Source organism: Maylandia zebra, linkage group LG7 (assembly GCF_041146795.1).
Source record: "Maylandia zebra isolate NMK-2024a linkage group LG7, Mzebra_GT3a, whole genome shotgun sequence".
NCBI lineage: Eukaryota > Metazoa > Chordata > Actinopteri > Cichliformes > Cichlidae > Maylandia > Maylandia zebra.
Window position 1 is genome coordinate 12,058,851 of NC_135173.1, and position 17,571 is coordinate 12,076,421.

At 40.3% G+C, this 17,571-nt stretch overlaps 1 protein-coding gene across 11 annotated transcripts in view; it reads left to right on the forward strand.

Moving 5' to 3' along the window:
- The window catches only part of mef2aa (myocyte enhancer factor 2aa), a 66,623-nt gene that overhangs the window by 22,833 nt on the left and 26,219 nt on the right, over positions 1–17,571 (forward strand). For all 11 annotated transcript variants that reach the window (XM_004553221.6, XM_004553222.5, XM_004553224.4 and 8 more), the window contains 2 exons: positions 249–463; positions 7,303–7,506. In XM_004553221.6, coding sequence (XP_004553278.1) covers positions 410–463; positions 7,303–7,506 — 258 coding nt within the window. In that variant the 5' untranslated portion in view covers positions 249–409. The remainder of the gene's footprint in view (positions 1–248; positions 464–7,302; positions 7,507–17,571) is intronic.

Consider the following 17,571-nt stretch of genomic DNA (forward strand, 5'->3'; position numbering starts at 1 on the left):
AACTGTTCTTTCAAAATATGAGCTTCTAATAGGAAAAAAACACAATAAATGTCAAGGAGACTTGCCTTTCAGTGATTTCAGCTGTGGAACAATTGAAGCAGTCAAAGAGATAACAGCACGCTATTCAGGTCTCATAGTTTCTGTATGTGCTTGAGTACAAAATGCAGAACCCTCTGGTACTTTGGGAGATGTTGTTGGGTGTCATATTAACTTTCAGTTTTTCTCTTTCTCTTTTGGTCCTCTTTCAGATCCTGGTGTGGTCTGCTGAAGAACAAAGAGTGTCTTGAGAAGTGTGAGAGCCAATATAAGAAGAGAGACTTTTCCACAATGTGCTAGGAGAGAGGAGTAAGAACGAGTGTTGTTATTCTGATATTGTTGAGGTGTCAGAGAACCAGGAAAGGAGACAGCCATGGGGCGAAAGAAGATACAGATCACGAGGATCATGGACGAAAGGAACAGGCAGGTGAGTGGGACAGAGATAACAGTTCATCTATATATCTATGTTTGTCTGTGTCTAATCTAAGACTGTTTTAAAAGATGCTTCTGTATCTTTACATGCTTCTCTGTATCTATCTGACGGTTACAGTTTTTCTCTGTTTTCCTTCTTGGAAAAGTTCAGCAGCTGTCATGGTGTGCAAAGATCTGAACAGACATACCTCCCTCCCCAAAGTCCCAGCCAGCTGAACAGGGACCATGACATTTCTTTGTCAGTGCGGTCGCATTTACAGACATGATTCCCTTGCCACCCTGCAATTTCAACCAGAGAAGTTGATGAGGCAGCAGCAACTCTGGGCCGCAGCGGGGGCCTCATGGCGTGGGAGTGAACTGAGTGTTGCAAGAAGTGCAGCGGGCTGCCTGTGGCCTTCCCACACTGTAGGGCTTGTCCCCTGGCCCGGCAGTATGGCTGGGGCCCTTTGCTGTAGCCCTGTGTGTTTGCAGCTGTTTGGTAGTAATTAGGAGCAGCCACTGCACCACAGCACCCTCTCATTTGTAGGGTGGGTCAGAAGGACACACAGCACCCTTCTTTGCCTTGGCCTCGCTGGTCCCGACTAGCCACAAAGCGGGAAAGAGCTGGAATTCACTCTGTCTGCTCATGTTAAATATAAACTCCTAAACAGCAAAACAGTAAAAAACAGCCTGGGTCTGTTTGAAACATGAATAACAGGTGCAGATATCTATAGCAGAAATGGTATGTCTTATTTAGCTACGCTCCCTATGATTTAAGAGCTAAGTTAAGGAAGCATGTGCACTGTTTCTGACAAATTATACCAATTAATGCAGATACATAGGTTTCCTGTATCTAGATAGAACGCATCTGGTTAACATCGGCTAAACATGATTAATTATGTGGTAATATGCAGTTGGTACTCTGACTATGTTTCTATCTGTGCGGGTAGCAGTAGTAGTCAAGTGTAAAACAAAATTCCACAGTGTGGGCCAATTATCAGCACTACACCTGGTTCTGGGTGGGTTCCAAATAGGGGGGTATTAGGGGAATCGGTCTAAGCTCGTTGGTGGTATCCAAGCTCTATTCAGTGACCTGTGACATGAAGGAAAAAAAGAACATAAAGTTATATGAAAATAGGTTGGTTTCTGATTGCTAAGCGAGCAGGTTAACTCTTCAGAAGATCCATTCTTTGCACTGCATATATGAGGCGGTGAGGGGACACATTTTGCAGTGTTGTTTTATGGGAAAGTAAAGCTGAAGAGCTTATTATTAACACGCCTTCCAAAGTCTAGTGTTTGCATCAGATTTTAAATGTCTGACTGGATAATTTGTGAGAAAGTTTATCAGCAGCATGCAGGCATTTCAGCTTACATTTAGCATTTAGTTTGGTTTTAGCTGGCTCAGCAGAGAATCTGCTGTGACAATAGGCTGTGCTAAAATAAAGCTTTGGTATAAGGTGATGTATGCGTGTGGCTTTTTTTTTTCTCTCTCGTTTTTTTTCCGTGGGCCATGAAGCGCACAGTGCCATCTCCCTTGGGCGTGCTCCTAACCAAGGGGGAATAGCCATTAGCATATGTTCCCCATTGTCAGGAGACAGTTTAAATCTTTGCTGTTAGTTTTCCATAGTGTAACAGTGAAATGAAAGAGGTCCTTAAGTGGACTAATTAGACAGTATTTCTATAGAGGATGTTGTGTAAGGACAACAGGGGCTCCCTTGCATTGTCTCTGCAAGTGTTTTAGGAGGGTTGTTAACCCTTCAGGATTTATAACACTGTGTGTGACACAGGCTGAGACGGTAAGTAGTTACAGCGTAGTGCAAGCTGTGAACTTCGCAGGTAGGTTTATATTCTAATGAAGTGTGTTGTGCATGTATGACAAATTGATGTGTAACTGTTTAATACATCATGTGTAGGGTAGAGTATTTTTGTGCCGCTTTCTGCTGTTTGACCTGGCAGAGATGCACTGGAGAACGAGACATGGAGCAAACTGAGGTCGTATAATGCTTACTGTACAACTGCAAAGAGCCAGTTTCTGTTCCATGGCTTGGCTAAATGATGGCAGCAGTAGAGTCATCAGCTAGACCGACTTTACTGATTGCAAATGAATGCAAGATAACAACCTGCACGATTCTTCTGATTTGATGTATTCACAGCAATTATTACCTTTTGAGACACAGACAGGTACAGGCATCATGTGCAGATTGAAAGGTTCTTATATTTTCCTCTTTTACTTTGAGTTTCTAGAAGACTGGACGGACCAGTAAGAAAATTTAGCCTTCAACAATAGAAAGTCGTCATTCTTTCAGACTTCAGAGGTTTGGAACTTATGTTCTTTACAAAATAACAATAGTAGGGCCAAGAGCACTGAGCAAATTCAGTGAGTTTTACCTTCTTCCCAAAGCAGCTGTGATTTTTGTGAAACTATAGGGAGAACAGTAGTGAAGAAGCCAAGGTATGCATCAGTCTCGTAAGTTAGTGTACATGTTGGTGAGGCCTAGTGAGCAGTGTCTAGTGACGTCCTCTGGATGCCATTAAGCAGGCTCACTGGGGGTAATTGTCCAAGTCATTAAAAGTTTGATGATTTTGCTGCTGGGTGGAGGGTTGCCTGCCCTTGCTGTGGCTCATTTTGGATTTTGCTCCAGCACGTCAAATGCCTGTAGGCAAGCAGAGACTCTCTCTCACTTACTCTCCAGGGAGCAACACAGCACATAGCGCCTCTTTTTCAGCTTTCACTCAGTCCTGAAGTTCTGAGCAGTCATTGTTATATATTTTTTTAATTGATATATATTTTTGACACTTAAAGAGTTTGTTGATAGACAATGGAAAGAACAGAAGAAAAGTGTTAAACTTAAGAGCCAGTGCATCTGCACTGTTTTCTTTGTTTAAGATGATACGTGGATTTATTAAAACTGTGAGGCAGAAGCATGAAGTAGCACAAAGCGTTACAGACAGGTTGTACTTTGAGATGAATCTGTTATTTGTTGCATCATCTCTTTATTGTTTGGTGTGTGAAAGTCCAAAAGGAAAGTGGAAATAGTGCTTGTGTCCATTAATTAGCTGATCTCGTCTTGGTTTTAGACAGGGCAGCAGGTTTACTTAGAGTATATTGAACACAACACACTTTCTCAGTTACAGTTTTCAATAAACAGAACAAATTAATTATCCGTTAAATGCATCATTCTTGTTATTGATTAGAGATATTTCCAGGAAACCTACTTACATTTTGTTACCTTGCATGTCATCGTCTCCGCTAAACAGGATCCGTCACAGCTACTGTAGGTTTCAAGGTCAATCCCACCCACTGGATTAGCCCATTGTGCCTTCGAATGTCCACATGGGGTTCCTCGGGCTGTTCTCTCTCTCAGAGAGAGCTGATCCAGGCAGACAGTCACAGTGGCCCTGGCTCATCTCCTAAGCCCACACACTCTGCCACTGCGGAGCCAGGGCAGCAGCCACAGGGCCTGGGTCACTCTGCCAGCTGGTGCTAGACTTCACTGTCTCTGTAGCCCGCTCTCATGTCTGCCATGGGGGCTGTCAGAGGTGACATGAGGTTCTAATAAGGCCGCTAGCTCCTCACCCCTCTGAAGGTGTTAGTGACTCAGGCATCTCCTGCCATGCTCCAGTCACAGCTGCACTCTCAGTCCCAGATGTCTTGTTTGTCATCTTGGCACCTCTGCCTGCGGACAGACATTGATAGACCATTTGATTGACAAGTCAGTTCTGTGTGAATGTGTGTATTGGAGTTTGTTGTAGCATATGCTGTTATATGCTACACAAGTTTCCGTGGCAGAGCCTGTCTTGTGAATGTTGAAGACAATAAAACATAAACCAAATACAGCAGTAAAACGTAACAGACCCATGCTTGTATGTTTACACTAAAGGTCTATACGTTGTGCAGTTAAACTTTCCATTGCATTTTACCAGCTAAGCAGGTCTATAATTATTTTTAACAAACAGGCCACTGTATTGCTGATGAGACCAAATTTACTTGTTGCCGTTCATATGCAGTTTTTTAAATTTACCCCTCGAGTATGATTTTGTCCATTCCAAAGAAGGTTTCCCCATTACCTGAACTTGCTATCGCTTAGGGAAAGATAGAACTGCAGCAGCATTTAGTTTGGTCTGCTATAAAAATATAAAAAATAAAAAGTAAATTACCTACCTCAATTAAAGCTCTATAAACATAGGTTGTGGTGGTGGGGCTCTTGGGAAGAAGGTAGAAATGCAGAAAGTGTGAATTGAGAGTGGAATTACTACTTTATCTAGACTTTGAGAGAGCTTCTTAAAACATCAGAGAGTTTTCAGTGTGGCAGAGGCTCACTGATCTGCTGGGTATTGTGTGAGCTGTTAAAATGACCTTAGCAAGCCTAGAAAGCTGGGATCACTTAAATGTGTTGGAAGTTTAAATGTGGCCTGTCTTTTTTCGCCATGGCATACGATTTTTGTGAAAAACTGTAAGATGCACTGGTACAGTGTCGTGTAGAATTTTACAATACTGAGGCTAATCCTGTCGCTGTGAATTACATGAATTAGTCAGGGAGTTAGACTAAATTTGCACCACATCTTACTGCAGGAGCGATTCGAAAAAATGCTAAAACCGCATCGAGTGTGTTTGTGGGTGTATTTGACTCGGTTAAGCATAGGAAAGCTTTGCCATTGAACCTCCCACTTGACCTCAAGGATGTCTGTGGTTTTCCACTGTCGCACCAGTCACCCCAGAAATGATGGGGGTGGATTGAGGTTTGTGCATTTGTGAATGCTGGTCCATATGCCCCAAACCTTTTTTCTGTTTTTTTTTGTCCTTTGCGTTGTGACCCATCAAATTTAGATGGACGTCTTACATGTTCTAACAAAAGGATAAAAATAGGGCAATCAGTTACAAAATAACCTAAGTGTGTATGTACAGAAGAATAATATACTTGTCACATTTTAATGGAAGTGTGAGCAGTAGCTAGCCCTTGTAGAGTTACTCTGTCTGTGGCTGGGGCAAGGACCAGGTCTCAGTACTGCTGCTGAGGTTGAAATGAAGCGATGCCTGGGTCAGCAGCTCTGCACTCAGCACAGCCATGCATCCAGGTGGAACAAAGTCTTCGCTCAGCATCTCATCCTGGGCTTCCTGCTGAAAGGTGACATCTCCATGGCTTAACAGCCACATTCATCTGCTAAAAAGCATACAATTTGTTAATCGTTTTCCCACGTGACAGTCGCTGCTTTCCAGTTGGTTAGGCAAACAAATACGCAAGCGGGTAAATGAGCGAGTGGGCATCGCTGGTGTTTAATCAGAGGAGACTAGTATCAGGTGGTTACAACTCCAACTAGATAGAAAGAGGCTGGTCCCGGCTTGATCCCCCACTGTGTGTCCACCTTGACAAACTCACTCAAACACTCTGTAACTGTGATTTGTAAGGAAACATGTTATTTGGTTCAGCTTCTCCTGTACTTAAACCTTGTGATTTTAAGAAATTTCATGTTAGAATTTTGTTTTGTCATATGAGCTTGAATAACATTTGTGCAGTGAAAAGAAAATGACAGCAGGACAGGCTCCGGTGTGTCTATAACAGGAATAATGATCCAGTGTAATTACCTGTAGCGTGGAAGATTTAAAATTCATTTATCACAGCTGTAGTGACCCCGCTGCCTTAGCGGTTACACATACACTATGCAACACATAAGATTATACTGCATTATACCAGTTAAAAAGAGGGTATAGCCGCGAGCTGTGACCAATTAAAGTTGAACAAAGCAAGCTCATCTCCTCAACTCCTCTCTTAGTAGGTCAGTAAAACTGATGGAGGATATAGACCCCGTGCACTGCTTTGTAAGACGGAAAGCTCTGAGCGCAGCTTTTACTAGCACATTCTCAAGCCACAATTTGACAAGACATATGCTGTGAAAAGTCAGATTTTAAAAAAGCAACGCATTTCCAAAACAGATTTCTGCACACAAGTGAGACAACGGCTGTATTTGTGTCCAGTTTCCTCACTAATAATGTTTTTAGTTTGAGAAATGAGTGTAGCTTACTGTAAAGAGGTAGTGTAACATAATGACACATGTGAATTGGTGTGAGTGACCACAGAGACAGAGCTGCAGAGCTACAGGACAGAAAGTCACTTTGCAGAGGGTTGCGTTACCATTGGAGTGATGTATGACCCAAAGTCCCATCTGAGAGCTCGTGTTACAAGGCTTATGCTGCACTACAGAGATAGCTTTCCGTATATGGAGACAGGGGCTACAGTAATGTATGGACCCCTGTTGTTGCCAAAGCTCTGACTCAGCTTGCTGACTCGTGGCTCTAACCCTGACCTCTGGCCTGATAACTAGACATTTCAGATATGCACTATGTTATTTCAGTTGTTACTAAAGCAGAAATGAATTTGTTATCTGTCACCTTGTTTACAGCAGTGTTGTTGCCTTTCTTATCTTGTGTTACCATGCTTGTTTCTAATGTTTTTTTTCTACTATACATCTCTGCTGCAGTTCACTCAAGTGTTGTATTTATGTTGCAATATCAGCTATTTAGCACATGGACAGTTTACATACAAACATTCCTTTATAAGATCCACCTGGATCGATTATACGCTGCTTACAGGGCTTAATGCAGAAGTATCTAGCAGTTTTACAGACAACACTGACAGTGGCTGTTATTATTATTGTTGATAGTACTTCTCTGCATTTACGTGAAGATTTTAAATGTATTTCAAAAAAATATGTAAATGCCCCTTTTACCACTAATAATCACACAGCAACTACTGACTACAGCTTTTCGTTGTAATGAGAATGCTAAAGTGCAAATTAAACCAAACTGTGTGTACAAATAAAAATGTTCTCCGTTGGCTGCTTTCTGTGTTTCCTCAGGTTACCTTCACAAAGAGGAAGTTTGGCTTGATGAAAAAGGCCTATGAGCTGAGCGTACTATGTGACTGTGAGATCGCCCTCATCATTTTCAACAGCTCTAACAAACTGTTCCAGTACGCCAGCACAGACATGGACAAAGTGTTGCTGAAATACACAGAGTACAACGAGCCCCACGAGAGCAGAACCAACTCTGACATTGTAGAGGTGAGCAAGCACCGCTTTCTTAATTTGCAATAAAAAACTTCTTTCACACCGTGCCATTTTAACCTCACACTGAGCATGTAGTTTATCTTCCTTATGCTTTTTTATACAAAACATATCCTCGGGTTTATGCAGGCTAAATTATTTTATTGCTTGGCTTCCACTTTAAAAGACGTATGTATTCTTTGATAACCATTGGCTTGGTTTGTAAGTGCTGTCAGGAACAAATAGCAGTTTCCTTCTAGTCACCATTCAGATAGGGCACAGGAGGTCTGCACTCTCTGATAAGTTCAGCTTCTCGTAGGCCCATCAACTGACGTGGAAAACCTGTCTCTGCACACTCATGCACACAGTAGCTGCCGACCACCATTGCTGACCTTGTTTCCCATAGATACTGTACCTGCAAGGCACAGCTCTCTGGCTACTCCTCAGTACACACAGTTAGCTTGCCCAATGCTGCAGTATTTTTTTCAGAGAAATACAGTGTTTAGTACATTCCATACAGCTTTATAAAACTCAACAAGCACTTGGGTTTCCTGGCAGCTCCTGCATGCCCAGCAACTAGCGGAAGAGTAAGCCACTTGTTATGCCAGCATACAAAACTGTCAGCCAAAAGCGTAAAAGCCAAAGTAAATGAGAATAATTAGGGATACATCCTGTTCCAAACATCTTGCATTGGCACATGTGTGGTTTCTCAGCTTATTCAAGATCTGCTTTAAGAGGCCGGTATCTTCATTCTGACTAGATGAAAGCACACACAATGTATGTTAATGCCTATTGATGGAATCCACACTCTCAGTATGAAGTTGCCCATTAATCTTTATTGCTATTATTTGAAATAGACTTAGATGATAATTTTCTGCAGCAAGACACTTTTTAATAGACCATGCAAACTGCTACATCCCAATTCTCTGTTTTTACTGCCACCTGCCCACTAAAACATATAGCATTTTTATTACTCCTGCACTATTAAGAGACATTAAGAGTTTAAAATGGGCCAGAATGGATAGAAAAAAAATCAAGAATGCCAGTTTAAAAAAGACTTTCACTTGGAGGAATTAGTGAAATTACATGCAGCATAAAGGAGTCAGCTGTGGCCCATTATCTTTTATTTATACTGCTGCTGCTTGTGAATTACCTGCTTGGCAGAGCTGCACAAGAGTGTTCTGGCATCCGTACACTCATGCAGTCACTCCTCCATCAGGGGCCCTCAGAGCAGAGCAAGGGCTCACCTGCATAAAAAATACATAAATACTTTCCTTACATAACAGCGACCACAGTTTTGCTTTTGCTGTGACTCTGGAGGCTGTCTTATTACAACGAAGACTTCCCGCAAACACCTTGCACTGAGAGTCATGGGATTTTTTTTCACCACGTATCAGCCGGGTCAATCCACACCACGCTCTCTATCTGTGGTCTGCACATGTATGTTTATGTGAACAGCTTGGTGTAATTGGCATGTACATTTTTTGGTTCTCCTGCTGATTTTCCCACCTAGTACTGCTGGCTGACCCCATCAAGCTGCCCCTCTGTATAAAAGGCGAGAACAAGCCACCGTTGTCCCGGCTCACTCGGCCAGCGTCTTTGCAGTTTATAACAAATGCCCCTCTGCCTGCAAGCTGTGTGGTCAGGGTTCAGATGTGAAACAGAGCTGAAGTAACCAACCCAGTCCACTTAACAGCATCAACACACTGTCTCACTATTCATTCTTCAGAGAGCTGTGTCTGAGGAGCCTGATAGTGTGTGGAGGCTATGACCCAATCATAGACTGTATATATACATGTAGAAGATAGTTCTAGCCACTGTGACGTCACCCATGAACTCCCGTTTTGATGTGCCAGTTTTAGCATTATGACTGTCATTGTTTTAATCATCATCATTAGCCAGAAATGACCATATTTGATGGATTGCTAAGTTATTTGCTAATTCTAGCAAACGTACTAGAACTTACTAGAACTTCACTTAGCTTTCAACCAGGGGCGGATCTAGAGAAACTTTCTTAGAGTGGCATGGAAATCAGATGGGGTGGCAAAATCAAAGCCATTTCTTTACACATATGCATGTGTTACAATTTAAGCCACATGCCAACACAGTAGATCCGCCCCTGCATTTAACACAATTAGCCACAACTGAGCCATGTTATTTGTTATGCAGTGGAGAGGCGTGTTTCGCTAACTAGCTGCCTGGGTGGCTCTCACCTGTCAACAGCTCATAATACATACATTTAACAGTTTGTCATCCATCCATTTTCTTAACTGCTTGTTCATTTCTGGGTAGTGAGGGGGTGGGATCTATCTCAACTGTGATAGAGTGATGTAGAGGTTTCAGTCATAATGAAGGGGAAAATGAGCTTTTGAGGCCAAAACTGTGTTTATTTCCACTGTAAAAGTGGCCACTTCAGGAACTGCAGCTTTGTTTGCATTTCTGTGCTGGCTTTATTTTCCAGTCCAACAAGTTCCCGCTCAGATCTGATCATATTTTAAGAGAAAGCCTAATTTCGGCTGTTTTTTTTGACCGTCTTTGCTGGTGAGCACTTTCCCAGATTTTGTGCTTCACCACAGCTGTACAAATCCTTGTACACTACACAGAGGAGCTGATGCATTTATAATAATGGGAAGAATCCACCCCTTCCTCATTTATCTACTGAAATAGGCCTCACATGAGGGCACTTACACGGGACACTTATCTAAATTTTTAAATTGTGTTAAACAAGTCTTTGCTATAAAAACAGCCATGTGCTCATTTGTCCTGTTTTGGAGGAAAGAAAAATGCTCACCCACTTTTCATTGGTAAGACCTTTCCATGTGAGAAACCAAATCAAAGGTCACATTCTTGCTCAGTAGTACCATCTGTAGATAAAGGCTGGGCTGTGCAGTGTGAGAGAACAGTCTCCATGTTTTCCACAGATGGATGCATGCCTTGGCCACAGTTTGATAACCCAGTGGAGGGCTATGGACTTTGTCTCAAACTTGGCTCGCAGTCCAAAGCAGAGCAGTAGGCTCAGATTTTTCTACCCTGGTTGTGTGTGTGTGTGTGTGTTGGTAGTTCTTGTCTGCATGTGCTAACCTTACCGTCACTCCAGGCGAGGGTGAGCAGTGGTGTAAAATCTGTCTTTTTATGAATTCACCTGTGTGCATCAAACAAACCTTTCACCGCTTTTACTATTAAAGACAGGTGGGTGTTTTTATACAAGCTACTGTTTTAATTTGTTAAATAAATAATTTTGCCAGAATCACATGGCCTGAGTGACTACCAGCAGTGTCTCTTACTGTAAATAAAGACGACTTATTTAGCATTTATAGCTCATGTTGTCTCAGCGTATTCTCATGCATTAGGGTTATTCAATGTAACAGTGGACTAAGTCGGGTATTCCTGAATGAAGTTTCCATGGTGTTGTTTCTATTGTGTTACTTATTGAATTCTGTTTATTCCACAAATGAAAATGCTGCTGTTAGTCATTAGATTAATCTAATAATATTTAGTCTTACTCTCGTCTCCGCTTGTGGAGCTAATGAGATTTGTGCTCTGCTATAACCTCACGCTGTGTTTCTGCACACAGAAAGATCCCTGTGTCTCTCCAGGAGAAACCTTGAAATAAGATATTAACTTCACAGGCATAATTTGGCATCAATCTGTCCCCTATTTAAGCAATTCGATGCAATTAAGGTATATGGTATAGGTTAGCATTAATCAGGTTTGCAGACACATGGAATAAACATTAATTGACACTTAATTCTAATCTGATGAAATCAAGGTTGTGAATAGACTATAATCAAATTTCAGGAATGCGCTCGGAGTGAAATACCGATACCTTTTAAATACCCAGAGAGTGCTATATGCAAAGAAGTGACTTTTTAGCGCTCCTTTTCATGTCTTTTACCCTGATGGTTTCTGAGAATAAACAGCGTGAGATCATTCATAGGGAAATTCTGCTTATCATACTCATAATAAAGAGAGATGGTCATTGTTATTGTGACTCGGGGAGAAAGGGACAATTCCTTCTGTATTTATGAACGAGCAGTCCCCCCGTCTCACAAGACCAGTACAGTGAGAGGAAATGAGCACAGAATTATCAGGTAATTTCCATTAGGCTTTATTTCATGATCACTATGAACTTTTGTCATAAACTGAGCTGTATTAATAAGGTATGTAAATGTTGACCATTACTGAATGTCACACATTGTGTGCTGTAGATTTCGCGACGACAAAAGCTACGCATGCATTTATCACAATTCAAGGTTTAATTTCTCCTCATTCTGCGTGTTACACTTTAAATGATGGAGACGATCATTGCATTAAGTGATGAGCTGTGCCTCGCAAGTGGGTTTTTTTTCTGTGATTTACAGCTCAAAGCAAAATAAATATTATTACCAGTTATAGAATGAATCCCTTGAAAAGCTTTGGGCTGAATGGGCACCGGGAGTTTCAGACAGGAGATATTTATGTTCGTCAATCAAAGGCTGAGCAGTGATTAAGGCTCATTTCTATCCTAATGAATGCAAATTGGCACATCTGCTATGGTGGTCTAGCTGTCCAGACTCTTCAATTAGCATGATTGATCAATTATCCTCCTGCTGGTGGCTCATTGGAAATGGAGGCTGGGGAATGGGCCGGGGGTGTATGGATGGGGGGGATTAAGGAAGAGAGATGGAAGAACATGAGAAAAAAAACAAGCAGAAAACTGTCTTAAGCCTCCATTCAGTGAATGCGATTTCTTATTTATTACTTTATGAGAGTGGAGAAATAGCGGAGAGTCCTTTTACTCAAAGAAGGCTTCTTTTTTACAGACATTTCTTAAAAATGAACGCTTCAAACTACACTTGAAAAAGCTGTGATTTTTATCTTTGAACGACTTCTTTTTGACAGAATGAATAATTTCCAAAGAGCTGATCAGAGATCAGAGAGATCAGATCAGGTGCTCAGATTAAAATTGAAAAAATATATTACTTTAGCAAATGTGTTAACAAAGTCAGGCTGTGGCTCCGGCTTTGTTTAATACTTTATTTGTTTTACATGGGGAAAAAAAAGCCCAACACAAATTGCATTTGAATTTGTTCTCACCCTTCATCACCAGAATTACTGATCAAATATTTATGAGAGAAAAGAGCTTTAGTCTTGCAAATATTTAATAGATCAGCACTCAGTCAACTCTGAAGTCTGTCTAGGATATTGTGCTGTGCAGATTATTTGTGTTGGTTTTAACAGCAAGAACAAATACTTGAATATCAGAGTGAATTGGTGAAACTACTCCAAGTACCAGAGGCAGCTTGTCCTGAGCGTGTATTTATAATTGTGCTTTAAATTGCTATTAGTGCTACATGATTTACTCAAGATGATGTCTTGCCAATTATGTGTCGTGTAGATTGCTGCTGAGCAACATGCACTGTTGAAATTGCATGTTTTTATATCTCGACGTATTGATTTCAAAATGAATCTTAATTTATAAAAGTAAAGCCTCACATCTCAGAAAATAACAGTAAAGTGTGGTATACTTGATTTAGAGTTAACAGGTGAATACATACTGCACACAACTCAAACACATTTCATTGCAATGTTGACCCTGTGCTGACTTGCATATGACAAATAAATAAAACTGAAAACAACTCTGACAGAAGCTTCACGTTTATAGAGAGACCTTGAAATGTTAGCTAACAGTAGATTGAAATTTATATTTCGTGCTTCTGCACTGGCGGCAGTCGTGGTGGGATTAGCTCACCTGGAGTTAGGGTTTAAAATTTTTAATTTTAGTGGTCAAAGGTCAAGGTCTCTGACCTCATGTCGATCCCAGTCTTGCAAATAATTAGAATCGATCACCTGGAAGTATTTTATCACATATAGCACAAAAATCCACTTGGACTCAGACATGAACTGATTAGAAATAGAAGTTCAAGGTCAAGGACAGTTTTAACCTCACTAAACATGGTCATAATTTAAAGTGCTCCTATTATGCTCATTTCTGTTTCTGCACTTTTATTCTAGATTTACATCATTCCTTATTCACGATTTACCCTCTAGTGGGCCTTGGTGCAGCCCCTTGGTCTGAAACAAGCTCAATTAAGCCAACTTCCAAGTGATTGGCCGTCTTGTGCAAGCAGACTATATTAAGGCCATCACCTTTCTTTGATGTCAATTAGAGCTAAGAGTTAAAAAAATCCCTTTGAAAAACCAAGCATTCAGAGCGGTCTGAGCACACAATTTCTGACACGTGTAATTGAAATCTTTTGAACACAAATTGAAAAGATTAAAAGTCAGCTTTACTGCAACAGCATGAATTTCTTTGCAACTTCTGCTGCAACTTGGCTGATTAGTGGAGACAATAGAGAGATAAAAATTCTAGTTTCTTCAGGAATTTCATAGTGTGACAGAAATGTGGTAGTGAGATTTTTATGTTTTATGTCACAGTGTTTAAATAAAAAAACACATTAATATAAATTTCTTTTTAGACATCCAAAAGTTTTATATCCAAACATATTTTAAGGGCAATAAAATGATTATTTATTTCTATTCATGCTTTTTCTTTAGCCCTACGATACTTGCTTGTTTCTTTATCTCTCAGGTATTATCTCATAGGCTACAAAATGTGTTTGGTGGATACTGCAGTTATTGCACTGTTCATTCATTGGTCACTTAAGTAATATAGTAATAGGTATGTGCTGCCCACACACGTACACATTATGAAAGTTATTCATACCGATGAAAAAGAGTCTTTTTCACAACAAGTTAACACACATAGCATACTTTTCTGTTTGGAAAATGAGAGAATTTCTCCAGGTTAGAAAAACGGGTGGTGGTATTTTGAATGATATATGGTCAGTTTTGCAATTGTAACATTAAGTCGTTCAAGTTCAGCTACACAGATATATTTACTTAACTGAAATTTAGAATTGGGGAGAACTGAATTAGTATAGAATTTTATTTTCAACAACACAATGTTTGTGCTAAGTGTCGGGTGGCTATATTAAGTGAACAGATAGCCACTCAGTAATACTAGTTTTAATTGTTGTTTGGATTATTACTTGTACCTGACACCAGTCAAAGTTTTTATGCATGTTTAAAGATTTTTCATTGTCTTGGTTTCATTTCTGCAGAAAGTTGTTTTTTTTTGTATGTTTATTTTTTTTTAGTTTGCTGTTAAGTGTTTCTATATTCTGCTGTCATGAAAAACATAAAGACATAGCATTCATTTATTAGTTTTCTCTTTTGCTCTCTCTGTAAGTTGGTAGTATCCATACTTTTCTGGTGTGTTTACAGTAATGTGTATACATTAATATATGATATATTATGATGATATATAATATATGATATTTCAAATATATATATATGATATGCCGGTGAAAATGTTTTGATTTTGACAGAATTTCCCTGTTGTCTGAAAAGAGGCAAAACAAGCACAAGTTGCTGTGTTCTCTGCAATGAGCGCTATTTAAAGGAATAAATAAATAGACCGGTTTAATGACTTCATTCTCAGTTCTCTGCAAAGCTCAATATCTGCCTCAGCCCTTCACCAGTATCTTTCTACTTTACCCTTTATCTGCACCATCATCATCCTTTTTGGTGTTTCGCCACAGACCTCACAGCAGCAGTGATGAGATATCCCTTTTAAGCTAAATCAAATGTCATTGCTGTTGACATAGATTTATTGGGTTGATGTTGATTTTCCAGGGCTTTTCAATATATGTGAAATTTTCAGCCAGCCCATTTTTAATATTACAGAAAAAAAATACATGTAGTTTGGGGCTTCTATGACTTATTGAAGTGATATTAAAATTATTTTTTATACTTAATAACTGTAGGTCACATACAATACTGCAGACCAACCTAAATATGATGTTATTGTGTTTTGGAAGTTTTTGTTTTGAGTTAATAGAAGTTTTCGGTGATACTGCATTGTAATAATGAAAATGTATTTATTTTTTTAGTTTTTATTTTAGTGTCTTCTCCTTGTTGCCACATAAATATGAAACCTGTCAGTCAGTCTGTTGTCTCTGGAGAGGTTGATAATGTAGCAACAAAGGCAGCCATTAATTAGTATTTCTGAAATCCCATTATCGCCTCTTCATTTGGCGTACATATAAACAAACAGTGTTGTTAAGATGATGCACTTCTTCCTGTCTGTGTGCACAGACTGTTTTTTGGCGGGGGTTTTGTATCTGAGGGCAGACATTTAACCTTTGGGCCTGTGTTTCCGGCCAGGTCGGCTCTACAGTTAACTTTTGTTGAGTGTCAGAGCCAACATACTAACTGTTATATACATACAAGATAAGAAGTTATTTTCAGATTAGTGCAGTGGGATGAGATAAAAATAAACTCACACATTTTATAGTAAAAGCGGACGATTTATTTTGGACTACTAGAATACTTCTGATACATTTATAGTTCCAACAGAGGGTATAAATTTTATAGCCTCAGAGAGTCTACAGTATATTTAGAGTAGAGATACCCAATGTGGGGCAAAGTGTAAAAGTAAACTCTATCTAAATAAATACTTAGCTTATGCCACTTGATGTCTTCATATCTCTCACAAAGGAGTCTGATGAGAGTTTTCTGAAAGGTCTTCTCGTGCCACAGCGAGCAGTATTAATGGTTCTGTTGCAAGCAACACGCTGTGTTTCAGAAGTGCCACTTTTTATAGGACAAGGACTCCTTTTCCTCTGGGCTTTTAGCGAAAAAAGGTCATCGGTCTTCTTTTGTAGTGTAATAAAACAGATGTTGCAATGCTCATGCAGATATATGGTTAAGCTATAGGTGACTCTCTAACACGTGTGCTCTGCTGTGGAACTGATACTTTAAGTAGTTGTTACCCAATGGCATCTTGAAATGTAGTTTGATTATTGGGTAACCAGCAGTATCCCTTTTCTGTAGTTGTCTTTTGAATTGCTGACTGGCTTTACTCCATAATCAAGCACTGTTTTTCTGTGCATTTTAAATCCATCATGTACTACATCTCATTGTTTTATTATGACTCGGCTGTGTGTGTATGCGATTCCTGTTACCAGGTTACTGCTAAGAGATTTTTGCTTTTGGCTCATGTCGTGCCTCATTGACGTCAGAGCTCTTTTTCCACCCTCTCAACTACGTTGCATATGTGTCATTTCAAACGGAGGGTCTTTTAGTGAGCATCTAATGAAAAGAGATACAACAACAACAACAAGGACCACAAGACACTGTGTCTTATTCTAAACAGTACTTTCCAGTGAGCTTACTAGGACTCAAGGGTTTCAAGTGTGTTCAACTGAGGAGAGTTTTCTCCAAGCATGACATCCCAGTGTATTTCAGACCCAGCAACACGCTCAGACAGAAACTGGTTCACCCGAAAGACAAAACGCCAAAACACAAACTTAGCAATGTGGTGTATGCTGTACAGTGCAGCGAGGAATGCTCAGACCTCTACATTGGAGAGACCAAACAGCCACTTCACAAGCGCATGGCACAACACAGAAGAGCCACCTCCACAGGACAAGACTCAGCAGTCCATCTGCATCTAAAGGACAAAGGTCACTCTTTCGAGGATGCCAATGTTCACATTTTGGACAGAGAGGACAGATGGTTTGAAAGAGGAGTGAAAGAAGCCATCTATGTCCACTGTGAGCGACCATCTTTGAACAGAGGCGGGGGTTTATGACACCAACTCTCTGCCATCTATAATCCAGTTTTGAGATCCCTTCCCAGACGCCTTAACGCCCACTCACATCCTGGGCCATCTGACCTCAGGAATTCGCATGATAAGGTGGGGCCAGGTTTCACAATGAACACACCCGAAACTCTGGCTGATTGGGACCCACGCCTTGGCTCAGGCGATTAGAGGATCATCAGGGGGTCCTTTTGTCCCTCTGTGGGGGGATACTCCCACTAGGTTTATATCTGGGACTCTCCACCATTTGACCTTAGAACTGAAGAAGCTTCTCGGATGAGAGGTGAAACGTCTTCAAGCAACTTAAAGAAGTCCAGACGCTTTTCTTTGCAAGCTCCTTTGACTGTTCAACTGAACACACTTCAGTTAACTAAGGAGAGAGTTATATTTTTATACTCATTAAAAAATTTCAGTGTTAAAAGTTGTTTTTATCTGAT